This window comes from Suillus bovinus (assembly GCF_016758785.1).
Source record: "Suillus bovinus strain UH-Sbo-P2 chromosome Unknown EDB93scaffold_17, whole genome shotgun sequence".
NCBI lineage: Eukaryota > Fungi > Basidiomycota > Agaricomycetes > Boletales > Suillaceae > Suillus > Suillus bovinus.
Window position 1 is genome coordinate 347,447 of NW_024542073.1, and position 26,100 is coordinate 373,546.

The 26,100-nt window shown below is 46.1% G+C and overlaps 6 protein-coding genes across 6 annotated transcripts; 4 read left to right on the plus strand and 2 right to left on the minus strand.

The window, feature by feature from the left end:
- Positions 1–1,264: 1,264 nt before the first annotated feature.
- EDB93DRAFT_1136534 (uncharacterized protein) lies at positions 1,265–1,804 on the plus strand. The gene is made up of 2 exons (XM_041449160.1): positions 1,265–1,472; positions 1,531–1,804. Exons 1-2 carry the CDS (start codon positions 1,341–1,343, stop codon positions 1,654–1,656), a joined length of 258 nt encoding a protein of 85 aa, XP_041309228.1. The 5' UTR covers positions 1,265–1,340; the 3' UTR covers positions 1,657–1,804.
- A 6,387-nt stretch (positions 1,805–8,191) lies between these two features.
- Positions 8,192–9,918, plus strand: EDB93DRAFT_1136543 (uncharacterized protein). The gene is made up of 4 exons (XM_041449161.1): positions 8,192–8,792; positions 8,849–9,117; positions 9,450–9,827; positions 9,892–9,918. Exons 1-3 carry the CDS (start codon positions 8,418–8,420, stop codon positions 9,604–9,606), a joined length of 801 nt encoding a protein of 266 aa, XP_041309229.1. The 5' UTR covers positions 8,192–8,417; the 3' UTR covers positions 9,607–9,827; positions 9,892–9,918.
- A 656-nt stretch (positions 9,919–10,574) lies between these two features.
- Positions 10,575–11,751, minus strand: EDB93DRAFT_1082626 (uncharacterized protein; the record flags this gene model as incomplete). Its single annotated transcript, XM_041445697.1, has 3 exons — positions 10,575–10,675; positions 10,729–11,349; positions 11,424–11,751. 3 exons carry the CDS (start codon positions 11,749–11,751, stop codon positions 10,575–10,577), a joined length of 1,050 nt encoding a protein of 349 aa, XP_041309230.1.
- A 376-nt stretch (positions 11,752–12,127) lies between these two features.
- On the minus strand, positions 12,128–12,670 carry EDB93DRAFT_1045448 (uncharacterized protein; the record flags this gene model as incomplete). The annotated part of the gene is made up of 1 exon (XM_041444612.1): positions 12,128–12,670. A coding segment is annotated over one exon (543 nt), but the record flags the coding sequence as incomplete, so codon positions are not given.
- A 1,259-nt stretch (positions 12,671–13,929) lies between these two features.
- EDB93DRAFT_1136553 (uncharacterized protein) lies at positions 13,930–16,375 on the plus strand. The gene is made up of 10 exons (XM_041449162.1): positions 13,930–14,091; positions 14,152–14,222; positions 14,281–14,319; positions 14,369–14,380; positions 14,433–14,514; positions 14,564–14,702; positions 14,755–14,973; positions 15,029–15,337; positions 15,389–16,090; positions 16,147–16,375. Exons 1-9 carry the CDS (start codon positions 14,017–14,019, stop codon positions 16,021–16,023), a joined length of 1,581 nt encoding a protein of 526 aa, XP_041309232.1. The 5' UTR covers positions 13,930–14,016; the 3' UTR covers positions 16,024–16,090; positions 16,147–16,375.
- Positions 16,376–17,174: 799 nt separating this feature from the next.
- Positions 17,175–18,557, plus strand: EDB93DRAFT_1239874 (uncharacterized protein; the record flags this gene model as incomplete). The annotated part of the gene is made up of 5 exons (XM_041451691.1): positions 17,175–17,375; positions 17,424–17,887; positions 17,956–18,087; positions 18,237–18,383; positions 18,437–18,557. 5 exons carry the CDS (start codon positions 17,175–17,177, stop codon positions 18,555–18,557), a joined length of 1,065 nt encoding a protein of 354 aa, XP_041309233.1.
- Positions 18,558–26,100: the final 7,543 nt, after the last annotated feature.

Consider the following 26,100-nt stretch of genomic DNA (forward strand, 5'->3'; position numbering starts at 1 on the left):
TATCCGCACGAGAATGGTTGGTAGATGTAGAGTGAATCTGTGACACATCAGCCATATCTTGAAGAAATTCGCTGCTGCTCGGACCGACCAACGCTGGGGCTACGTGATTGGTATAGGCTGGCTCCTGCCTGTCGGAGTCCCTATTCGACTTCACTGATTGGAGCTTCCATGGCGTCTTCCGAGAACAAACCTCAAGGGTTTACTCGAGTATCGAGCTTGGATTGATTTTCCAGTGAGAAGTGCATAGCTATCTAGATCAATCTATGTGAGAAAATGAACGAAACATATGTATCATCATGTCATAGGATCTGCTACTATGTAGTACTTTCCCTCATTCAGGGTCTACAGGTTGCTTCTACTGGTTTGTACTGCCACATTTCCCGATGGTTATCATGAGGAGTCAGTTTATCTGTAAATCCGTGGCAAGCTAAAACAACCATATATATTCAAGTGACCTGGCATAGCGTGCAACACTGTGGACCGCGAATGATAACACTCACTTGAACTCTGTTATACTCGGGAAGCGCCGTCCAGTCGGCAAAAACCCTTGTTTGCATTGTATAGTAAACTCCGCGGTTAATACATCTTTGAATGGTTCTGCGATGCTCCGCAAGGTCTGAACAGGGAGCAAAGCAGACTGGCAGGAGTGTGTGCAATGAATTGGATTCGAGTTATGATGAAGCAAGTGACTTGCTTCGAAGATAAGATAAGAAATCTTCCAAAATGCAGGCTCGGACGGCTTTTGCCAATGACCGTGTCATTAATGGTGGAACTTCCGAGACTAACGGAGATGATGTTACCTACATATAACAAGCGTACTCAATTTTAGCACAGGTATGAAACGTACCGTAGAGTGAAAACCAGTGGTGCCATGACGCGTAGTCTGATGTCCGAGTCCTCGTCTAGATGGATGGGAAGAAGATCTAAGGATCGACCTGTAGGGTTTAGTTGCAGTTGAGGTTAAGTAGTTCTCGCATGAAAGGACAATGCCGAACCTAAATTGAAGTGCCCTCACGAGACATACCATCATGACTTGCCATGATGGCCGTTGCGGCAGCGGCACATTGTCAGCACGTGAATCGTGTGGAAATCCGCGGTGATGCACGCACATGATGCAGCCGTTCCATCGCAAATTCCAGGGACAGGTTTCCTGGAAATTCAGTCAATACGGTCTTCATCCGGATCCAGGGTAGCTTGGAAGTCAAGAAGAACTGGTCAGATGATAGTGGCCGTCGTGCCAGCTGTCGGACACTCAATTTGTAAGCCGAACTTCGGCACGAGCAGTGCAGCCACGGGATCTAGACTTTGAATTTAGTTTCATACAATTGCATCCTGATACCATGTTCCTCTCGCGCCTCATAACGACTGCAAAACAATTCTCCACATCCGCCGTCACCAGTTTCCCAAAACTCAAGACGCACAGCGGTACAAAAAAAAGGTGGAGGGCGTTAAGCAATGGCAAGTTCAAACGCGTACGTGCAAATCCCCCCGTTTCCTCATCGGTCTCGTTCAGCTCAATGACACGTGCAGGCACACGCAGCACACGCGCATTTGAACGTCACTAAGAGACCAGGGCGTAAGAACGCACTATGCCAGACGGCGTATTCCAGCGGGGCGCAGACACCAACACTGAAAAAACTCATGCCCTACGCCTAGCCCTACTTATTCTATAGGTCGGTTCCTCGTTTTGAGCTGGGGAGCATTGCGCTCATCACCTTCAGATACTCTGTACTTTCTATATAATCAACATTTGTTTTATCAAGAGTGCATGTCTGCAATATACATGACACTGTCGACAACATATGTTCGTCTGGTATCACAGCCTGAGATGCAATTTGCGTAACTGCCCAACGTTACAGCAGATTACTTACTATCATCCGTGTTTCTCAAATACACAAGAAGTATATCATATCCGGCGAGGAATGATACTCAGGATTCAGGAAAGGCGCGGTGAAGTCACTAACGCTTCAATGATTTGAACCCGCGCAACTCGAAAAACAAGAATGCGTAAGTGCACAGTCATATAGTCGGTCGTTCATGTGTATGCAAATTAATGCAAAGCTGACAGCATTAACCACATGATGTATCTAGTATTACAAGTATAGTACGCTGCGTACTAGCATCAAGGTCTGCGTCACTACCTATATCTTTGCATGCCCATTACTTACGATATCATAGCCCGATAGGCGAAACAGAGAGTGAGGAGGTGGATCGTGAGCCGACGGATGTAGGCACAGTCGGAGGCACCGTCCGTCGACGTCCTTAGGCTATGTTCTTACCTGGGACCCCCCCCCCCCCCCCCCTCCCCCAATAATTCATAGGAGGAGGGTGACAGGTTCGGTGTTCTGCAACTATGCATAGTTAACATCACATTTACCAGTATGTTTAGTGCGTCAGAGGTGACCGTCTTTGCCTCGGCAGTCCTGGCATCGGTACCTTAGATTTTGGGGCTTTTGTGATTTTGTAGCTGTGCATTCCCATTGCCTTGGAGCTGCCATCTCCATCGTTTTTATAGACAAGTTAGGTAAGCGGATCTCAGTGATACGAGGATCCTTAGTGATTTCGATGCTCCCTTTTGTCTTCTCTATTGCGGTTGTGTTGATGTTCATCGGAGTTTGTTGAAGTTTCGAGGACCGGGTTTCCGCAACCTAGTATTGTTCCTATAGTGAGTTGTAGCAATGCTCCGTCTTCTTCTGGCCATGCGTCTTTTGCCATTTCCTATATGGTGACGGTCCAGGCGTTATCGTATTGGGATCCTTTCTTGTAAGTTGTTATAGTGGCTGCCTATGGGTGTTATTGTCTTTCTATACCGCGAACGAAATTCGGGGCAAAACACTATAGTCTATTAGCGGTTTCTTGCCACTCCTGCAGGACTATAAATATGGGACTAGTCAGAGGTAAGTGGTCCTCATCAACATACTCTCAACAATTCACCAGATCGCCAGACCATAGGATCATACCGCTGCATCATGTTTTCCTTCTGGAGATACTTATTCTCGTCATCAGCATCAAAAAAGAATAGGTCGGCATCACCAGAAAATCTGAGTAGGCGCTATTTATTGTTGCTGTCACTGAAGACTAAGTTCCGGATACCAGCTACAACTGATACCAACACCACCGTTGAAAACTCACCTGAAGGTCACATGTCACTTCAGTCCAATTCTACCACGACGAGTGGTAGTAGCTTGCACTATTCCGCGGCTCCAAGCGATACAGATAGTCCCGCGCCCCCCCCGCCAGTACCTCTGTAGCCGAGGAAACTGTTGTAAATGCTTCCACATGTATGTGCATGATCATGTTCTTACCTGCAATTCGACACTGACACCGCGCAGCACCACCCCTGGCTCTGGATAGTCAACATGCACAACTGGGTGAAGATATAGACTGCGTGTTCTTCGATTCCAACTCGAATGTTGGGTCACCCACAATAAATTTTGAATCAGATGAAGCGACTGGAGCAAGCGAGCGACACATTTCTGAACTTGTTGCTATTGTGTGCTGATCAGTCCTCTAGTATACAACACTCCAGAGAAAGTGTTCCGACCACAGCGACCACCCTCTACAGCGCCTCATCCCCCACAAATAACTCTCGGCAGAAGGCGTGAGCGTGTCACGTATTTCACTCCTGGCACTATAGTGGGTAGCCCGACCATAAATATCCGATCTGCGCGTGCTTCTGGTGCTGGTGAGTACACTTGTTGACGTGATATAGACTCTGTATTGATTGGATCACTAGTGTTCAATTGCTACAGTCGTGCCTAGTCGTACATGAGTCTACTGAATGCTTGTCAAATATTGTAGCTTAAAATAGCTTAGTGATCACATCTTGGCCCAGGCAGTTTTGCGCGGAGACTTATTACAGGTCTGTCTTAAACCTGACGGTTCTTAGAATGTGCCACAGCTTGTTTAGTACGAATGCAGGATTCTTCAAACTCATTGGCAACTAAACAAGACGAGATGAGGTGATTCGTACTGACAACTGAAGATATACCTTCCGTTGCTCGGCTTATCCGCGTTGAACTTGATATTTGAAGCTGAAGGTTCGCAAAGGCGTATTCCCATGGACTCACTTGGAAGAACACAATTATCATGAAGAATAGACGAGGCCAACCTAACTGCTTTTAAATTTGACTTCCGCCAAGTCATGGCTCATGATGATCGGCGAACATGCCGAAAAAAAGTTTAATGGCTCGTTGTTATATTGTTTCTGATTGCCAATTTTCGTTGCGAAGAAATAGCAGATAAACCATCTGGTTTCTACTTTTCGGAGGCACTGCGGTAGTGATCATGAGATGTTTGTTTACTCCGCTTGAAGTTACAAAGTTGAACTTCGTGAGCCTGCTGTTCCGAAGGCGGCGCAACAGTGCAAAGTAGTTTGCGTCATTCTGGCATTGTTGTGGCAACATTTTGATTAGCAACCTGCCTCCATACTAAACTCGTGAAGGCCTGACCACTAGTCCGTCTGAGGTATGAAGCAAACCGTCGATGCTGCTGCGGCAGTGGCCAGGATAATTTAAATTCCGACAGAGAACTTACATAATGATCAGCGATTTTTAATTGGCTGACTAAGTACATGACTTACTTTTCGAGAACATCCCTGAAACCACCCCTCCGGCGCATAAAAGTCCGGGGCGCACTGCGGCAAGAACGGCGGCAAAGCTGGTAGCTAACAGACGGCACGTCGGACATTAAAAACACCCTCGACATTCAACTACAGCACCAATACCCGATACCTCCAGCTCACTTCAATGCTTCCTAACTAACAATCTATTCTTTATCAACTATTTACATGACAATACCATGTTGCTTCGATCACACTGCCCACCATATCCAAAGCCCTAGTAGCTAGCCATGAGTGATTACTAGCAACCCACCCTCTCCTTTGATACCGCCCTGCTTGAACTTTACTGGTAGAGGTAGCCCACACCCACTGGGGTAACTATTGGGGAGCGGTAGCTGAGACTCATACGAGGTCCATACGAAAATAATAAGAGCTTGTTCGGTAATCCACGTTAGAGCAACTTTACTTCAACGCACAATTTTGATGTGGCGCAGGTGCGTCTGAGTTGTGAGCGGAGACTGAAAAGGATCAGTGCTGATCATCACAGGTATTACGAGTCGGTACAACATACCAGCCATGGATCCACAGGGACTCCTATCAGTAAATCAGCCACTATTCCCTAATCCCATTACCCCCCATGGGGGGCATCTCACTGCAGCTCATCTTCTTCAGCAAACTCAACCGGATACGGTGCACATCGCAAGAGCAGAAGTCCGCAAGCGCACTTTCCGTTACATTGCTCTCCTGATAAACATATTGCTTGCCGCTACTACACATCTACTCATACAACAGACCCCTGAGGATCCTGAGCCCTACCACACTTCGTCATTGACCGGTCAAGAATGGGTGATGGAATTAATTGTTGGCCACCCTGAACGCATACGCTGTGAGCTTGGGGTGCATGTTGAGGTCTTTGAGAGTTTGGTCAGCGATCTTCGAAGCCTTGGCCATGCAGATTCACGCCACGTATCATTAGAGGAGCAGCTGGCAATATTCCTATATGCGTGTGTGACCGGATTATCTTTAAGACATCTCGCGGAACGATTCCAGCGGTCAAATGATACAGTCTCTCGGTTTGTAGTTTGCAAAACCTTGCTTGAACTTAGTACTAACCCCAAGTCACTCATATAACAGCTATTTCCGCAAGATGCTCTTTATTTTTTCGTCCCATCCATTCTACACAACACATGTCCGCCTTCCCACTGACAGCACACCTGTCTCAAGTGAAATTCGCGACAACCCAAAACGCTGGCCTTACTTCAAAGATGCCATCGGAGCGATTGACGGCAGTCATATCCATGCATACCCTCCTTCACACAGCCGCCACCTCTATTACAATCGCAAAGGCTTCATCTCTCAAAATTGCCTTTTTGTGTGCGATTTTGACCTCAATTTTACATTCACACTGACCGGCTGGGAGGGATCAGCAACCGATGCTCGACTCTGGGATGTAGCTCGCAATGATGGCCTGAATATCCCGCCTGGAAAATATCTTCTTGCTGATTCAGGGTTCCCCTCATGTAAAGAGCTCTTAGTCCCCTATCGTGGCATTCGCTATCACCTTGCTGAATGGGGCCGTGCTAGCACTAGGTAAACCTTCAGTTGTTTTTTTTTGCTCATCTGACATTATTTTTTAGACCTGTTAACAAAGAAGAGTTGTTCAACCTCCGTCATGCATCAGCTCGCAACGTCATTGAACGAATTTTTGGTGTTGTGAAACGTCGTTTTCGCATCCTTCTCATATCCCCTGAATATAGCATTGACATTCAGGCGCGGATTCCTACAGCGCTATGCGCTCTTCACAATTACATCCGCGCTCATGACCCAGACGAAGGTCCTTTGCCGCACATACCCGTTGTCAATGACAACCATCACGACACCTTCCCAGCACCTCCAGGACATGCCGACACTGATAACTCAGGTGCAGCGCCCATTCATACCAACACAAACAACCTTCGTGATCAGATTGCAACGCAAATGTGGGAGGATTATCAAAACTACTTGTATGAACGAGACTTGATGGATGTAGATCAGTTCTTGGAAAGTGATGAGGAGGCGGCTTCAGATGATGAACAGTATGCAGAGCTTGAAAATGATGCTGACAACGATGATGCTATTTGATACAGTAGTAGTACAACATTCTGCTACTACTACAAAAATGGAATATTGTGCTTGACTTGTTGAATGATAGACCGCAAAAAACCAATGCGAAGCTCCGGCGTGGTACTCAAATACACAGTGCATATTCTCGCATTCAGCAAGAACGCGTTCAAGAGGACAATCTTCTCATCATGCGACAAGTCCTCTTCTGCTTGCATGCTGTCCAGTGCACGTCTTGTTTCATCCGCCACTCGAGAATCTTCAGTGACGGTCGATGTTGTAAGACCATCGGTCAGGCGATTAATGGAACCTTGCAGGTTCATCCATGCGGCGGCGCTGGCAGCATCTTTGCCCTTTCTGCCACCATTCCCACTGCTACGCCGACTCGTACCCGTTAACTTGAGCTTCTTGCTGTCGGATTCTGATGGTACCAGCTGCGAGACCGACTCAGACATGATGGATGCAGAAGGGGCAACTGACGTCATATCGTCGAGCTGGCGCTTTCCCAGGCTAGAGGTAGAAGAAGGAGGCGGCATGAGGGAGGGGATACTAGTACTGACATCATGAGTGATGTTGCTGGTGCTGGTGCTGGGACCTGGTACTGGTGCGGCATCATCAGTGATGTTACTGACACTGGGACCTGGCACTGGGACTTGAGTGCCGGTTGCAGCTGATGACGTGGGGTTGTATGAAGCAGATCCATGTGCAATGCTGTTAGTCGGTAGGATTTGGTCCATCTTGTTGTAGAACCTCCAACCGGTGTTCTTGAACGACTTCATGGACTTCCCAGAGCTGCTCTGTGGCAAGATAAATTCAGCTGAAATTAATACATAAATGTGATTACATACGTGAATAAATTCATTCCACACAGATTCAGCTGCCTCCCCCTGAATGCTAGCACCATGTTCACTATCCCAATGACACCCGGATCGGTTGCGATATTTCTCAATAGCATTGTAAGTAGATTTTAACTAAAATATTTGCATCAGCGATGGCTGGACTCAGAGTGGCACAAGAGACAACATACCCCTGCCCATTTAACCCTGCAATGTGATGCCGTCTTTACTGGGCCACTTTTCTTCAACCCTGCGATCTTGAGGGCAGCTTCATTGTAGGTCGGTTCTTTGAAGTTGGTTCCAGCCAACTTTGATCGTTGTGTGATAAGATAGTCGAGGAGGGCATCAACCTCAGCATCCTCCCAGTGAGCCTTCTCCTTTGGTAAAGACATTTGTATCAGCTGGAGTTGGCTACAGATTATGAAAGTAGCGACTGCTACAAAGATCTGCTTTCTGCGCTGATCATATGCGCGATGGCTGATAACAGATTTCGTGGCCATGGTCGGAAGGGAAAGACATTCGATCTCCGACACCGGCGTTCGTCGTGCCGCCTGTTCAATGCTGTGCATTGTCAAACTTTGCGCCCAACTTTCATTCAAACTCAGGTTACCGAACAAGCTCTAAGGAGTGATAAGATTAACACGTACTATTAGACGTACCTAGGGTGTTTTGAAAGTCCGCTACCTGGCCGTTTCTTGCCGCCATATATCCGCCGTAGCGCCGTACTTTGCGCCGGACAGGTTTTAGCTGGAGGGTTGGTTTCAGTGACCTTTTCTACTGGTCACATACGTGGATGACGTAAGCAGTCAGTTCTTCAAGTTGCCTTGTGAGGGAGGGTGCTTGCGTGTCGGTGGACGCGCGTCCAGCCTTTATAAGCTCTGACATCGACCACTACCACCACGATCACCACCAAACCCACAATGTCATCCCATAAGCAAGAAACCCAACTTCTCGGCCTCGGAACGCCCTGCTCATACCCTCACTGCTCTCTCATCGACTTCCTTCCATTCAAATGTCCGCACTGTCCAGGCACTCCTGCCTTCTGCTCGGAGCATTTCCATCCACACTGTACTACCGCACACGCACACCTAGACCGTGTAGCACCAAACTGCCCTCTGTGTAGCGTTCCCGTCGCGATTCCGCCTGGCGAGGACCCGAATGTGCGCATGGAGAGGCACATCAGTCATTTCTGTGAGGTGATGAATGATGGTGGTAAACAGCAGGGAAAGGGTGGGAGTAAGATATGCGCTAGGGGAAAGTGCGGTAAGGTACTATTTGCACCCATCGGGTGTGATGTGAGTCGAATATCTATCAATTTGATGTACGTATGATGCTAATGAAGATCATACAGAAATGCCACAAGGAGTTCTGCCCTCAACACCGTTTTCCAAAAGATCATAGCTGTTCGTCGCTCCCTTCACAACGGCCGAACACCAGTTCCACTTCAAAGCCATATATCAGACCGAACCCTGTGTCAGCCACCCCCAGCTCATCCTCAACCAAATCTGCCCCTACGGTCATGTCCAGGCCCGCTCCTTCATCTAAACCGACATCAGCACCATCCATTCCCAAGCTTTCCCTCCCAGTCTCTGTCCCAAACGCATTCTCTAAGACTGATAGGTGAGTACACGTCCACTTTCCTCATCTCAGTATCCACTCATAACGCACTAGCGTTTCTTCTGTTCCCGTTCTATCCACCTCCCCTACATCCACATCTGTATCGCCTTTGTCCGAAACCAAACATCCTTCGCCAACCACCTCTCATAAACGTTCCTCGCCAATTAATTCTCCTAAACCTGCGAACTGCACCAAATCAACCTCATCTAATTTCCTCGATCCAATGTCTTTTATTCCCCCATCGATCTTCGTATCTGCTTAATCTTACTCATCGCACCATGTATCAATCCATCTAATGATTCGCTGTATCAACATCTATATATTCTTCCTTACAGACGCGCAAAGGAGGAGCGCGCTAGCAGGCTCAAGGCCATGACAGAGCGCGCCAATAGAGGTCTTCTCACAGAAGAAGAGAAGCTCATCCTTGCGCAAGAAGAGGCAGCACGCGCGCAGCAAGTCAGAAAGGGAGACAAAGAGTGTCGTGTCATGTAGCTTTCCCCCCTGAACTTGACTTTCGACGCCAAGAATTTCACATAGTACCCATATACTCCACCGTATTTAGATTACCCCCACATTTGTATTTCCTCGAACCCCTGTTGGATTTTGATGACATTAGGCTCAAAATTTGTGGCAAAGTCTGTTGCTTATTGCAATGTTATGACGGTTGCAGGATTGTGCTGAACAGTGTGTTGAGTCTCAATTCACTAGATACGACCTTCAGTACGTTGAGGATCCACATGAAACTCAGCGCTCAGCGGTAAAAGAAGGAAACTATGTACCTTGAGGTACTTAGATGAAACGGTGAGCGCCGGCAGGATCTAGAACGAGTCGCTGAGATAGACCGCAGTCATACTTTACCTTGTCAGATTGTGACACTGATTTCGTGACAAAAAGTGCCAGAATCGCATCTTGACCTTGAAACAATTTCGTGTTAAACCAGATCAAGTTGGCAGTGGAATACTTCTACACGTAAAGCACACAACGCCAGGGAGATTGATACGCCCACAGAAGTGAAACTCATCCTTACGCATCAAGAGGCACGCACGCAGGACTATGGGGGGACGAATATCTCGTCTACCCCACGCATTGGACTGAGCTTGTGCTTCCTCAAACTCTCGGTTGGATTGCCATGACACTAGTAAAAACACAACACCAATCAACAACATTAATAGCGGTACCTACTCTAAGAATGCGGTCGGGGATAAGTCGATGAATAACACAGGAAACGAGTGAAGACAGTAAGTGAAAAGAATGAATGCGGTCGATGAATGTTCGCAGAACAAGAATAGGACGAGAAAACTGCGATGGAGAGGAGTGATCGTATAAGGTTGGCATAGAACATGAAGTATGCAGCAAGAAAACGGAACGTCATAAGTGCAATGAGAAACGTAACGTGCCGTTGCGGGTATGAGTCGAAGTCCTTGGGATGCAAGATATGCGTGACTTGTTCATGTGCAGTGCTATCGTCGGACAAAGAAGACCACCAGAATGATGAAGGGGGTGTATGTAAATAGTGACACTACAGACATGACGCGGCACCGGAACCGCCATGCTTTTGCATCTACATCAACACTCATCATTTTGACCCAACTCTTGCATTATGTAATCACTCACCATGCTCGATCTGTGGATCATCCAGTGAAACTCCCTTCTCGTCACCAACAACACGCGTGCGCGGCGTGCGGAGAAAGAGCGCAGCAATCCACCAGACAGGAAACAAAACGAATCCCACAAAGAAACACCACGCATGCACAGGCGACCCAGGCTCATCCTCCCCACGAAAATGCAGCGCCCAGGGCGTATCTGCAAGTTTCTTCGGGGGGCGTCTAGGGTCTCGCATATGAAACTTTCCAGAAGGCACGATCGAAGGAGCATGCGGGGAGACGAGCGCACTGATAGGGATAGACGCCTGAGACGTACTTTGACGTCTCACGTAATTCTGATTCTGGGCAATTGAGTTGGTGACAGAGGTTTTGTTTGGAGTTTGTTGGGGACGGAATGAACGAGTGGACGCGGGACGAGACGGTGCACTGGGACTGGAGAGGATACGGGCGCTCATTTGGCTCGACCAGGAACCGAACTTGCGCACCTCAGGCATCAGTTCTGAATTCGTGCTCTGGCCCTGGATGGATACGGGCCGCGAATGGATGGGGGTACCGAAAGGAGAGGACGATATGCGGGCGCGCTTGCGGTGATACGATGATGGCGCGTGTGATGAAGCAGAGAGCTTTTGACCTGCGTAGTGAAATTCAGCAATCAATGCGCGTTCGGAGCCGTCGAGAAGGGGTAACGTAATAGAAGGTACGTACTTCGGTTACTCTCTGGGATGGCGAAAGTTGTGCGCTGCACGTCCTTTTTCTGCTCGGGCGGTGTGGTGTCTATGTCTTCGGCTTTGCGTTTGCCTTTGGTCTTGTCGCTATGGTTACGTGAGGTGGGAGTAGGGGTACTTGGATTCATGGTGATTGTGCGGGAAGTACGTGCAGGTGTGGGAGTAATGGTGGGAGGGAGGAGAAACTGAGACGACGGACGACCTTGTGTTTTGCTTAGACCCACAGGCGTATCTAGTCTCGAAAGAGTATAATTTGGCGAGGTGGCGCCATCCAGAGCAACGCGAATACCATTTGGATTCGCAGACATGCGCGGGTCCGCGTAACTTGCTGGGCGGCGATGGTTGGGAGGAGGAAGGTTAGGGGATGATGATGAAGACAGTGATGGAGATGGAGGTGGGGACTGGGGTGCGCGTTCCCCGCCTAGAAGAAATGAGTGAGTGGATGAAACGAGCGACAGAAGTGAATGTATAAGAATGTACATGGATGAATACAAAGAGAGACAAGATGCGGAATCCGGAATGTGTGGAAGAAAACAATATCTGAATGCCGTAAGCATTGGACTTACCTTGGGGAGCTGGGGAGCGTGGTCGAAGTGGTGGAGATGATGGAGGAGAAAATGATCGTGATATGGGCGCCTGATTAGGAAATCGTGCCATGCTGCCACCACGTGTTTCGGACCCCGGACCCGAGACACCACTTTGGGATGCAGACGGCCAATTGACGAGATCAAGCCCTTCACCCAACGAAAGCCGCAGCATTTCGCGCGATACCTCTGCGGGCCATGCGGTGTTTGAAGATGAGTTCACACCTTCTGTAGCTTGCTGTGCACTCCAAGAGGCACTGTTGCGTCGACGGGGTCGTGCTTCAAGTTTGTCAGACATTGTTCGCACGCGGGCAGGCTGCTCTTCCGAGGAAGAAGGGAAGATATCCTGCACCTCTGGGAGGCTTGCAGAGTGTCGGACAGATCGGCCAAATTTCATTGACAGCGATGCGAAGAAATCATCAGCAATGCCAGACGGGATCAGCGATGAGCGTTTGGGAAATGAGTTGGATCGGTCTGCGAAACCTACTGTGGGAGTAATATTATTAACATTCTTGTCCTTGAGGCAGGATGACAAAGCCGGGTGGTTCAAGGGGGGCAGAGGGGGTGGGGGCGATGGATATGCAAACGTAAACGTGGACCGGTTCTCGGGTGTCGGATGGCCAAATGTTCCGGGAGAGTCGAATCCTAGTTCACGAAGGACAGGGGTAGTGAAGTATGCAGTTGGGGGAGTTGTCGGAGACGTATTGCATCGTGGTCTAGTGGGTGTTCGTGGATGCAGTCTAGAGGACACGATATCTGTTGGCGATGGTTTGGAATGGATGGATGAGCTGCTTGTGTGATTATTGACGGATATCGTTAAGGTGCATTCCCTATTGCTTGTTTGTGCTAATATACCGCGACGCGCTATAGAGGATCGTGACACACTATGGGAACTGACGATAGAGTGCAAACTTTCAGCTGAGCTGAGGCCTTTACCATTATTCTTACTGTTACTTGTCTTCAGCGAAGGAGAATATGACGTTCGTCTGGTAATGTCTTTGGTGGGACTGACGTCTGCAAAACCTGGTACCATGGGGGAGCTGCGCACTCGTTTTCGACCAAATGTGGACCAGTCCCCAGGCGCAGCTAGGCGGTTCGACTCGCGTAGAGTTGTTTCATGGGCTGGTGAGTCTGACGCAGGTTTATCCACTTCGCAGACACTCTCGGAGATGGGTTTTGCCCGCAGTATATTGTGAAGCCCCAAGCTGCTGGCGTCTGCTGTGTGTCTCCGAGTTCTGGGACTTAAGCTACGAGGCAGGGATTCTGGATCATCCATGTCCAAGTATGAACTCGGATTCTCGAGAATCTTCCTGTCTATGCCATAACGTACTGCTGGGGAGATTTCGATGGTTGAATCCACACCATAACTGAGGGTAGGAGTGGGTGCGACGTTGCAGCAGTTTTCTGGTTGCAAAGGTGGAGCAGTGAAATGGTTACTAATACCTCGGCCTCGGATATGAGAGAGGAATGAATGCATTTCTAGCCAGATGCCTCTACTACATGGGTCAGTGCGGCGCATATACGAGAATCGTCGGACGTACAGTCACTCCACCAATTATAAGGCGCTGGAATCTGGATCGAGTGAGTTGAACCTGCGTTCTTGTGAGGCACGGGGACAGTAGGAATGTCACGTCCCGAATCGTAACTATTGCCAAGCAACTGGGCAACAAAGGCCGACCTAAACCAGAACGAAGGCAACAGCAAGTGGTGCGCCAATCCAACGAACGTTGACTCCTAGCTAAACGGACAGAGAGAATTCCTGTTCCCTGTTCCAGATCAGTTCCTCCGAGTGGAGCACTAGATGAAGAACCATGATCAACCCCTTCTGCAGGGGTCAACTCCATGTACGCGTTGAGATCACATGACCATCGACAATTGATTACATAACCAAATACACCTCAGAGAGGCGGTGGCAGACTGCATTTGCACATCCAGACTGTGACCGCGCATTCCATTGAGCTGCCAACGGTGTCCTTGATTTTGCCCACCATGGATCGCTTCGACTCCCTGGCGAATACCCTATCAAACTTGACTGTTTACGACCTCAAGAACATGTACAACCAAGTACGTGGCAACGAAGAGCAGGGCAATTGCAATTACACATGCTGATAGTTGGCGATGTAGGCCAAAAATGTTGTACTTAACATTAGTGAGATGGAATCCAAAGTCAGGGAGGCGACTAATGACGAACCTTGGTAAGCATATCATGACCAAGCTCCATGCAAGGCATAGTAGACTCACAGGGCAACGCAGGGGCGCCAGTTCCACATTAATGCAGGAAATTGCTCAAGGGTTAGTGACTTTCGATATTTTAGTAAATGTTAATTGAAATATCACATAGGACATTCAATTTGTAAGTCTATTACTCCAGGGTTCCGAATGTATGCCCCATTGACGCACCCTAGCCAAAACTTTAATGAGATCATGCCATGTATATATGCCCGGTTTATGGAAAAAGAGGCCCGGCAGTGGAGACAGATTTATAAGGTAGGCTTTTCGTGTTTTACCCAGCCCTCCCGCTAACCTATGGACGTAGGCCCTTCAACTGCTTGAATATTTAATCAAACACGGCAGTGAGAGAGTTGTCGACGACTCGCGTTCCCACATTTCTACGCTCAAGATGCTCAGAAATTTCCATTACATAGACGACAAGGGAAAAGATGAGGGCCAGAATGGTATGCAGTCGATAGCGAACCAAGTGACGACTCTGACGTTTTGTGTATATAGTCCGCAACCGGGCCCGTGAACTGGTAGACCTATTGACCGATGTAGATACCATTCGCACGGAGCGACGGAAAGCGAAAGCCAACCGTCATAAATACACTGGCACTGGCAACGAATCTATGAGCTTCAGCTCGGGTGGCAGCCGCTTCGGCGGATTTGGCAGCGATAGTTTCTCAAGTGGAAGTGGAGGCTATTATGGTGACAGAATGAGTGGTAGAGATGGTGAGATTCTGGTGGATCTCGTCTCAAGAATCATCATTTGCTCACGTTGTGATAGACTACGGAGGCAACTCTGGTTTCAGAGATAACAATGGTAGAAAGGACTTCGAGGAGTACACTGCTGGGGACGACGAGACTGTAGTCAGACGATCAGGTTCTGTCAGTAGGAGTCATACTGGATCCCGTCAGGGCACACAGTCAGTTAATTCTCCTGTTCGTCCGGTGCAACCTGCACTCCCGAAGCCGAAAGAACCCGAGGTCGATCTCCTGGGTGGCCTCAGTGATGAGCCGGTGGCTGCTGCCAGCGTCAATCTTGTGTCCAACACGAACAAAGCCCTTCCATCCGTGGGTGAAGTCAATATTGATGGTGGGGCCCCCATTAGAAGGTTCTTCCAGAAAACTGATGTGACTCATGCAGAAGATGATTTCGCTGATTTCCAAGCTGCACCATCTTCACCCGCACCGTCTTCACCTGCCCCGGCATCTGCTCCTCTTCCCACTAAACCGACATTGATGGAGATGCTAAGGAGCACAAACCCTCCCGCCAGTCGGGCACCCACGATGAGCCCATCACTTGGATCACAAATTCCTAAACCCGCTGCGTTTGCCAACAATTCTGTGAGGGCACTTTCTCCCACAAACAGGCAATTTTTCCCCACTACCGGCGGGTCATCCGGCAACTTGTGGTCCACGTCGACGCCGCTGTCGCCTACGACATCTATCCGAACATCAATGTCAGCTGCTCCAATTACTCCCGCAGCTCCACCCCCAAAAGCTTCACCTGCCGCGCCACCGAAGTCGTCATCGAACTTCGAGGACTTGTGGTCATTGTCCCTAGGCACATTGTCGACGGCCCCGACCGTCAAATCTGGAAACACTGGTAAATCTATCAAAGATCTCGAGAAAGAGAAAGCCCAGGCTGGTATTTGGGCGTCGAGTCAGAAGCCAGGTGCAACCCAGATGGGCAGCGGATTCGGAAATTTTGGTGGTACAGGCACCTCCGGGGGAACTTATTCCGCTTCTGCGAGTGGTGGAGATGACCTCTTGCTGTAAATCATGATTACGGGCGTTCAGGGGCCGGAATGAGCGAGGGGTGCACTTGTTTGATTAATATTGCCACGTTGGTTCATGAGTTATCTGCTATCAAATTTTGCGGACTGATTTATGTTGACCAAGTGTGGTAAGATAGGACTCATTCAAATACATGTAGATCACATGACTTTTCGTGACATTTGCGTTACAATGCCTAAGGATATTTGTAGACACTTTTAAGAGAATCCATTTCATCAGATTGCTTGCATGCATGATGCGAGCAATCTGATGGAACAGAATTTCTTATTTTGCATTTGTGAATGAGTAGTAGTCTTTACAGTGATTGAGGCACTGCTGCATTGTTACATTGTGGCTGTACAGTGTGACAGTGGTGTCGATACACCAACAACTTGGTGTCACCAAAACTGTTATGCCTCGCAAAAGGCATTCTTGAATTGCAAATTTGAAATCCTACAATTACAGCAGCCAGAAGAAGAGAAAGTTAAGCCACAGAAGCCATGAGAGTGTAAGAAAACATTGATTTTCATTGTGCTGGCTGGAATACTAAGACTAAAATTAAACTAAAGATGGCACCCTTCCCTGGAGCCTACCCTATGAATCCACCACTCTCGCACACTACAAATGGTCCATTAGCATCAATTACCAATGTAACAGAGTCATGTCCTGCTTCGATATTTGCTGAGCCTGAAGATGAGAATGATGAAGTGTATGAAGATGAACTTCCATGGACCCATACTCCAGTTCTTGCTGGCAAATTCATACCTCCCCCGACTGTTGATGAAGCTAGACTTGCACTAGTTGATCTTAAATTGACCCTCCAGCCTCCCCGTTCCACAGGAGGGTACAAGGATCCTAAGCTTGATTTACTTCTTCGCAGTCATCTTGAAAAAATGCAAATGTTTTTGTGGAGCTATAGATCCAGCCAATAAGTGCCCTGGCTGGATGGCAGCATCATTAAAAACTGCACATGCTTATGAATGGGGACCTTGGTTAGCTGGCCGTCTTTGTGAGTGGGTCCGAGCTTATTGCAAGGACAGAACAGACCTTCCAATGAATATATATGGGACGTGGAACTCATCCATACTGGAAGATGAAGACTTTTCACAGGAGCTACTGCTACATCTACAGGGCATTGGAAGTACATTAGAGCTATGGACATAGTGGAATACCTTGATCAAGTGGAGGTAAAATCACGGTTAAAACTGACTAAAACCATATCCCTCGCAACAGCACAACACTGGATGAAGCATGTTGGATACAGGTGGTCAAAGACTCCAACAGGCCAGTTCATTGATGGACACAAGAGGGTTGATGTGGTGCAATATCATCAAGCAGTCTTCCTCCCCATTTGGGTTGAGTTGCAGTCTCGCACATGAATTTATGCGACTGATGGCAATGAGTGTCCTGTACACCCAGAACTCAAAGGCACCCGCAAAGTTGCCATCTGGAATCATGACGAGTCCACCTATTATGCCAACAACCGTCGAAAAATCAGATGGGTTCACAAAAGTGAAACAGCCATACCTTATGCTAAAGGAGAGGGTCTCTTGCTGATGGTTGCTGACATTGTTAGCCCTGATTATGGATGGCTACGTTCTCCTGATGGAACAGAGTCTGTGCAGGTCCTGTTTAAGGTTGGGAAGGCCCGCGAGGGCTATTTCACATGCGAGGATATCCTCAAGCAGGCTTCCAATGCCATGGATATCCTTGAGCAACACTATCCTGATGAGGACCATGTTATTGTATTTGACAATGCAATGACACACCTGAAGCGTGTGGACGATGCACTGTCTGCATGGCACATGCCTAAATTTTCTCCAAAAGATGGGGACAAGTGGGATGGTACAGATTGGGGCAACGAAAGGTGGCCCAAAAATTGGGATGTGGAGGTGAATATAGTTGGTGAAGATGGAAAGGCTGTGCATGGTGCAGATGGTGCACTGTTAAAAAAAAGGTTCCAATGGGGGATGGCAAGTTTGCAGATGGATTGCCGCAGTCGCTGTATTATCTGGAGGGCCACAAGCATGCTGGAGTGTTCAAAGGGATGGGAATGATACTTGAAGAGTGAGGCTATGAGGGCGCGCTGAAAATTCAGGCAGAATGCCCAAAGTTCTGTTGTGAGAAGGGAGCTACAAATTGCTGCTGTTGAAGAATGCTCTACAGTGAGCCCAATTTCGTTAGTGTCAAGTCGCTGCTCAAGTTGGCTTGTGAAGCACATGGCTTTCGTGCAATTTTCTTGAGCAATGTTGGGGCTACTCAAAATGGATCTATCACAAACTTCCCACATCGTCAAAAGAAATTGATCTTGAACAAAATGTTGTTGAGTCTTTGGACTCAGTTCCACTGCTTGCCATTCGTTGGTGAGTAAATCTTTATTCCAAGATAGCAGTATGCTGACACTATGTGATGCCAGGTTTTCCACTCGCTCATTGAGATTCATGGATGCCTATAGACAAGGACTCAATGGTAAGCAAGCAGCATGGGCCTTGAAGAAGTACCATGGTCACCGAACTTTACCTGAAACAATTATGTGAGATTTGACAGGCACCGGTTTGGTTAGCAACATTCATTAGATTTAGTACTCTGTTCCTACTGTATGACTTGGAATTCTATTTTGTCGAGAAATGTATGGTGGTGCTTGAACAAGGTCACACGATGTAACAGAACATCACAAAAATGTCACATCATGTGATGTAGATGGGTTTGAATGAGGCCTATCTTATGCCAAACATAGAGCCCAATGTTAGATAAGCTTTTAAACCTCAATGCACAGCCACTTGAAGTTATTAGCAGACCATGCAGAGTTCTCTGATAGTGGCATCAGAAGTCAAAAGAATTGTTTTTCAATGACTGAAGAAAGAATTTTTTTTACTACTGTAGAATACATCTTAACCAAGACATAAGTGGGAGTCAAAGTAAAATTCTAGACTCGCTAGAATGCTCAGTAAAAACCTGACTAAGGTAATTTTACATTGGGGTTGGCCGGCATCCCTCAATTGGAGCTTGAACACCAATGGCTCCTGCTTGTCAACATGCCTGCCATTCTGCAAGACTACAAGCCAACACTTGAGGTTGCCTAAGGGCAATGGAGCTGCCCCCTCAACCACCTGAACCCAGCAAATAAGGTAAAGGTTGAGGACAACAATCCAATACAACTGTTTTCTGGTCACAAACCTTGGACCTTTGTCACACAGATATCCTGGTGCAGCATATCACCACTCACTCTGCAGACACCTACATTCTATTCTATGAGGAAAAGAAAGCTCAAGCTTCCACTTTCAGTGATGGGGAGTGTGCTTGTGGCAAGGATAAAGGGGAGATATACCAAGTCCTAGCCAAACTGATCTTTGAGACAGGTGACAAGCTCTCCCTTCTATATGCTCAGGAGCCTAAGACATTTGAAAAAGCAGTGGGCAATCATGTTAGCACATAAGTGGTTTCTATTAAGTGTGTTTATAGCTACTAATTCAATTCATAGTCTTAAAACCTGTCTAAGGAGCAGTTGGACAAATTCCATCAGACTGGTGCTGGTGTTACTCCACTCAACAACAATGGGGCTGCTAATCTACACAGTAAGTATTTTTTTTCACTATTCTTTTTTATTTGATTTAACTTATTTGATTTTCAAAACAGGTTTTACTCGATTTTTCATGGTACAACCAACTTCACCCCTTTCTATTCTCCAACTCCACATTCAGTGCCAAAATCTTCACCTCCCAACCAGGAGTCAATCACGCAGCAGGGCTTGTTGGTCCATGTGGGGGGGGGGGGGGGGGGCTAGTCCCTCGTCTCACCAACCTGGCCCTCAGCTCCCTCCCCCCCTTCACAGCCCACTCCTCCTCCCTCTTTGCAGGTCCTCTCCCCTCTTTACAGCTCACTCCTCCCTCCCCTTTGCAGCTCAGTCCTCCCCTCCATTGCAGCTCAGTTCTCCCCCCCCATTTGCAGCCCACTCCCTGTTCTTTGCAGTACCCTAGCACTGGGGGTGGCCCAATTGACAATGATGATGATGCTTTCTGCGCCCCTCTCAGCAATGCATTGGACTTGTTGGACAGGGACTTTGAGATGTGTGACAATGATAATGTTGACAGGCAGGAGTTCTACTCCTCCTGGTGTCATGTCTTCAGCCTCGACAGTCCCTCCAAAGTGATGGGCTATAAACGGCAACATGCAGGTTCTCTGTCTCCCCCTTGCATTGATAAAAATTCTTTTGTTCTCCCACAGAAGGTGCAGATGCCCATCTACCACAGTTGTGCAGTGTTTTCATCCAGTGGCCAAGCATCGTCATTGGGAATGTCGTGCAGCCACTCCTCTCCCACATTCACAGCATCCTCATCACCCTATATCTGTTACAAGAACATCTAGATGCTTGGGCCCCTACCATTTTTCTCCTTATTCTCCTCGTCTCAGCCCTTGCATCACACCCTTACCCTGACCTTACTTTTGTTATCCTCATCATCCTTGCATTTCCCTTCACTCTCTACCTGTTGCTTCAGCAGAGCCAGTACATCTGGCCGGACCCTTTCTCTGACGAAGCATATCCATGCTCCGTTTCACCCGATGACTGATCCTGTGGACAGTCCCCTTTACTCTTACTGTCCAGATGGTAACCTATGATACAATGCACACCACATCCTCTTTGCCCTGTTTCCTTTCTTGATCTATGACTCGGTGCGCAGTCGCACATTGTACTTATACTTAGCTCCGCAGTTGCACAATCGTGCCCCTGCTTGTTTCACTTCCTGTTTCTGTTCTTTGACTCATTTCTTATCTGCACATTCTGGTTCGCCTATGACTCACCTCAAACATGCCTTCCTTTTCTAGTATCACCCTTTGACCAGTTTCTCTTCCGGTAGTATGAGTTATCATCCACTAATATGTTTCCTCTCCTCTATATAAACTCGCTACCATGTATCTAGTTCCTTAACTTGAATCTACTTGGTTCTTGACCTCCTACTCTCACTAGAGTGATTCTTTCTGCCTAGCCAGCAGTCTATATTCTACTTTCTTATCTGCTCATTGCGGATAAGTCTCTAGTCTCGATCTTTACTCATCGACTTCATTGTTGAGCAAAGCCCCTGTTATTAGTCAGACTTCTGTCCTTCTATTAACACAGATCTCACAATTAACCTTCGGGTGTCGTAAGCCTTGGCAGATACACTTATCATTGAGCTCCCGCTTGACATAAGCTACCCGATTTGGACATAGGCATCAAACCTTACTTGCCAAAGCCTCGCCAAGTAAAACCCCTAGCCTTGGGCTAGCCCAAGGACGTCCTCGACCATTGACGACACATGCTCTGTTTGAGCGTCGCCAACAGACACTATCCAAGTCTGTAACAATATCTCATCCAACTACTATCGCCTTTTGCCAACAGCATCCCAGACGTCTTTCTCTACGAAGCTGCAGAGCTCAAAGAAGAAGCATTCGGTAATGGACATGGAGGGTCACATAAGCATGCTCAATGGCGAGATCCAGAGTATGCATAGTGACATGTCTAAGAGCCGGGAATTGAAGAATGAACATTATGCTATGAAGATGAATTACCAATCCCAGAAGAATGAATACCAGTGATGCCGTGAGTCTCATTTGCATGATATCCTTGTTGTGACTGCTACACACCAATACGAGCAGGAGGTTAAGGACAAGGAAATCCTTTGCCTTCAGGCTGCAGCTGCCTTGTAGGAGAGGGAGGCAGAGACCTGGTGCCTCGAGATACAGTATGAGACTATGAGGCTCCATGCTGGAGGTGGAGATGTTCCTGGTCCCTCATCATCATCATCATCCTGATTGTGTTTTCGCTTTTTTTGTCCTCATCATACCATTTTAATATACATTTCTTGAATCTGTGTAGCAGTGTAGTAGTACATGTACCTTCTGATTGACAATGTGACCATGGTTCTTTCAAGTTACCCTTCCCTATGTTCAGCAGTTGTGTAAGAACTGTCAAACAGTTGATCCATCATCCTCAAATGAGAAGCTTGCCCTGGAGTACCCTCATAAGACCTGTCACCCACAACTTTATCTCCATCTGGATCTTCAAACTCTCGAGCCACAAATTCTCTAGCCTCTCATTCAGCCTACCTTTGAGAATAGTGAAAATTTACATTCTTCTTACAATAGTGAGCTTCAAATCAGATGATCATGTTGTGCAAGATAGCCCATGTGCCAATACTAGCCACAGATACTTGAAATTACCTCAGTATAATTTCTAGAGCATGGACCAAGAAATGAAAAGTGAGCTTGTCATTGCTAGAGTTCCAGGATAACTTGTTGTAGCCGCCTATACAGGCAAGATGACAAAAAAGATACATGAGATTGCAACTTTGGAAACTTATATTAACAATTTTTATCTAAATTTTCTTAACACCTTATTTCAGCATTCCAAGGATTTGATGGAATACAAAATAGAAGCACTCCTTGAACACTTCAATATCCTCCAAATATTATTCCCATGCACTCCTTTGTGATATCAGATATCCACTGGAATCAGTATTTCTTCAAAAGCTTTTTGTCGCTCATAATAAACTTCATCAAGTTTCATGCAGCCTGCATTTCTGAAATCAATATACCATGTCCAAGGACATGTTCATTAAACTTGTCTGTAATTTCCTCTGGTGTCTTGAGAAGCTATAGATCCACATTGCTGACTCCGAATAGAAGATTTTCTTCTAGTATATGAATCATATCATAATAGATGCTATGATACATCTGTGTTATGAAGGTCACAGATAGAGACTTGCCATCAAAAGTGAAGTCTGGTCTCCCTGATATATAAACTGGAGTCTAGGTAGCGCTATATATCCTTGACATATGGAATAGCACAGTTAAAAATACCTTTGGATAATGCAAAATGATGTGCACAAACTAGGCTCTATCTACACTTTCATGAGTCCATGAATGTTCTAGAAATGAATAATAATCAGTAATCAGATAAGTCAGATTGTTAGATTATTGATATGCTTATAGGTAAGGATCTTGGAACATTATAACTTTGGTTAAAATAGAGAAAAAGTGCAGCATAAATAATTTGGACAAATGGCTGAAGATAAGGTAAGGTGATGCAAATTGACCCTGTATGTTGATGTTTATGGACATGATAAATGAATCAATGAGAGAGTGAAGGGGCTGCAAATTGTCATTGGTGTAAGTTGTGAATATAGACAACAGGAAGTAAATAATAAGCTTTTATGGGTTGTTTTTAGAGGCACACTGCTAGGAATTACTTCTAAGGTAAACCTATTGCAGAGATATACAATAGGAGGGAAGTAATTTAAATCTATCCTAGAAATAGTCAATTTATACTACCTAAACTCTCTCTTAGAGAAAGAAGGGATAGGAAAGATAGTAAATATATAAGGACATGTAATAAGGCTATAACAAGCCTCAAGATAAGCAAAAATACATACTCATGGGGTTTGGATAGATTATGGATGGATAAGGACCTTCCAAATGCATTTCTGAGGTATCTGAAGTACAGAAATACATGTGTGATATGACTGATGTATGAGAAAGTGTGGATTTGGCTTTGCACAAGTGTTTAATAGCTAGAAAAAGGTCAGACAAGTATAGGAAACTTGTAACCATCTATACTCCTTAACATAAGTATGAAAAACAGGTCATATGAGTCCAGCAAAAGTTTGATTGTCATACTGGACAATGTCTAAGATAGCAGATGAATGAGGGGTACTCTCAGATAGAGTTAGAAGGTGGATATCTTGTCTATAGAGGCAAAACTCCTAAGACACAGATGTTAATGAAAGGCAAAACTTAAGTTGAGTAGAGTAGTGACTAGTGAAACTAGTAATAGAAGTAAGAGCAATAGTAATATTTGAACTTGGACACTACAGGTATTTTTCTAGTTTTTTAAGTACAACTTTGAAAGCACTGCTGAATAGTCAGCTCAGTGTAGAACTATGTCTTTGTACTTATAAAACATTAGCAGCATATGTCAGATCATACAGAATGATGACAGAGTACATAGACAAAACAAAAATGAAGCTAGGACTGGGTACATACAAGTACATGAGATAGGCCAGAAAATAGCTGTATATGTTCAGAAAGGTACACAAGGTGGATCTAGAGTATTGAAAAATAGTAGAGAAGAGATGGAAGATGGATAATGGACCTAGGATGGTGTAGAAAGTAAATCACCGCTGGGCTCAGCAGAAATTGGTACTACCTAGATAATAATATTTAGGTAGATCTTTAGCACAATGTAGAAAATACAACTCAGCAAGGCACAAACAAAGCTCCTGGCTGATGACTAAATGTTGTAGATCGTGTGCTGCCTAGTCTGCTCTACTTGGCGAGACAAGTGCGTTTAATCCTAAAGGGGAAGCAAGTGCAGCAAAGGTCTAGAAATGCACATGGAAGATGCTACTAGTTGGCTGATGTGAAGCACAGGAAAGTGCATGGGAAAGCGAAGCATGTGCGATGTGTCAGTGGTTCAAGCAATGATTGAGATGTGAGGCAATGAAAATAAATATAGAGCAAAGCGATAGAGAATGCAATGCAAGTGATAGAATGTCAATAGCTACCGCAATGTAGGCTTATTGGGAGTTGCTATTCTGATGCTCAGAAAATGAATTCTTACTGCAACTACTGGGAAGAGAAAACTACCAAAGATATCTACTGCTGGCACTTAAGTATGGCACCTAAGTGCTGTTAGTAAAGCCAAGCTGAAGCACTACCGAGCCAAGTATGTAAAGCTATATGTAAGTAAAGGTCCATAATAAAATAAAGGTGGTACAATATGTAAATAAGTTCAAAATGGAAATATACACACTAGGGAACTCAGTGGACAGTGGATGGATGTGCCTGGATGACTGGCACTATAGGGTGCTTGAGTGTGGGAAAGTGCATGCAATGCATGGCACGGGAAATCTGTGCCTCATATGGGAATAGCTGAGGATAACTTAGGAAGTGATGCTGCAAGTTTGTGCTGTGTGCTGTATGGGTGTAAAGTGCAATATTGCACCATGAGAGGCATGAGTCTCTACAATGACCTATGCTGCTATACTTGCAAAGCAAGTGCGTTCAATCCTAAAGGGATTGCTATATGGTATTAGTAGTATAAATCCATCAGTAATGCAAATAATGAATGTCTGAAGGTAATTTGAAAATGTCTGAGGGTACTTATCTGATGTCCAAAGCCAAAGTGCGATGTCTGAGATTTCGGACTTTCAGACTTCATGAAAATAGGTCAGAAACTATATAATAAGTGTCAGATTGCAAGTGGTGTGTGCAAGTATAATGAATGGTGGATTGTGACAGTGAAGGAATGGTAATATTTCGCAATACAACTAAGAACTATGAGAATATTCTGGGTGATCCACAGAGTCAGGAAATGGCCTCCAACTACTGTATAATGATTACTATGGGTCACTACAGAGTATTTAAGTACATCAAAATCCAGAATACTACAGGCAAAGATAGTAGCAAAATTTCAGATCTGAGAATCTAGGTAATAAAACATGAGGTGCTGCAGACATGTAATAACACAGTCCGAATGTCAGGAAATATGAAGGCAAGTAACTACATACCTAGTGGGGCAGTTCAGAAGGACAGGACATGAGATGGACATGTGCAGTGCAAAGTGTGATTAGCCGATGCGATGTCCAAAGGTCCGATGCAGTGTGACTCAAACATGTGCGAATTGACACAATATCTTCTTAGATAGATGATCTATAGATGAATACCTACAAAATCAAATATCTCCACAGTCAGTGATTCAGACAAATACCAATGACTTATAACGTGATCATTTCATGGGTGGCCTGTCAGAATATCCAAGCTACGGTCAGACAAAGGTACTCTATGGGATCAGTATAGAAACACTAGTCAACCCAGTAATATGGTGTTGACAAAAAGAAAACTAAGACTAAGCACAATCAATGGTGCTAAACAGAAATGAGAACTAAGACTACGAGCTAGAATTACAGTATTGTCAGTTCCACTTACCAGGACAGAGTCTGGAAAAGCATTATTTGTCAGTCATCGGATTTTCTCAAAGAAGCTCATTGTTGAAGTCTTACATTCCAAGGCATCAATGAGAAAATGATCCAGTACTTCAAAGGT

What these genes read in the sequence shown, in the direction of transcription:
- EDB93DRAFT_1136534 (XM_041449160.1), top strand. Translation starts at nt 1,341, where the DNA reads ATGTTCCTCTCGCGCCTCATAACGACTGCAAAACAATTCTCCACATCC. An exon ending in GCAATGGCAAGTTCAAACGC is followed by an intron (nt 1,473 to 1,530) that starts GTACGTGCAAAT and finishes TGACACGTGCAG; the next exon opens with GCACACGCAGCACACGCGCA.
- EDB93DRAFT_1136543 (XM_041449161.1), top strand. Translation starts at nt 8,418, where the DNA reads ATGTCATCCCATAAGCAAGAAACCCAACTTCTCGGCCTCGGAACGCCC. An exon ending in TTGCACCCATCGGGTGTGAT is followed by an intron (nt 8,793 to 8,848) that starts GTGAGTCGAATA and finishes AAGATCATACAG; the next exon opens with AAATGCCACAAGGAGTTCTG. An exon ending in GCATTCTCTAAGACTGATAG is followed by an intron (nt 9,118 to 9,449) that starts GTGAGTACACGT and finishes TCTTCCTTACAG; the next exon opens with ACGCGCAAAGGAGGAGCGCG.
- EDB93DRAFT_1136553 (XM_041449162.1), top strand. Translation starts at nt 14,017, where the DNA reads ATGGATCGCTTCGACTCCCTGGCGAATACCCTATCAAACTTGACTGTT. An exon ending in GCGACTAATGACGAACCTTG is followed by an intron (nt 14,223 to 14,280) that starts GTAAGCATATCA and finishes AGGGCAACGCAG; the next exon opens with GGGCGCCAGTTCCACATTAA. An exon ending in AAAAGATGAGGGCCAGAATG is followed by an intron (nt 14,703 to 14,754) that starts GTATGCAGTCGA and finishes TTGTGTATATAG; the next exon opens with TCCGCAACCGGGCCCGTGAA.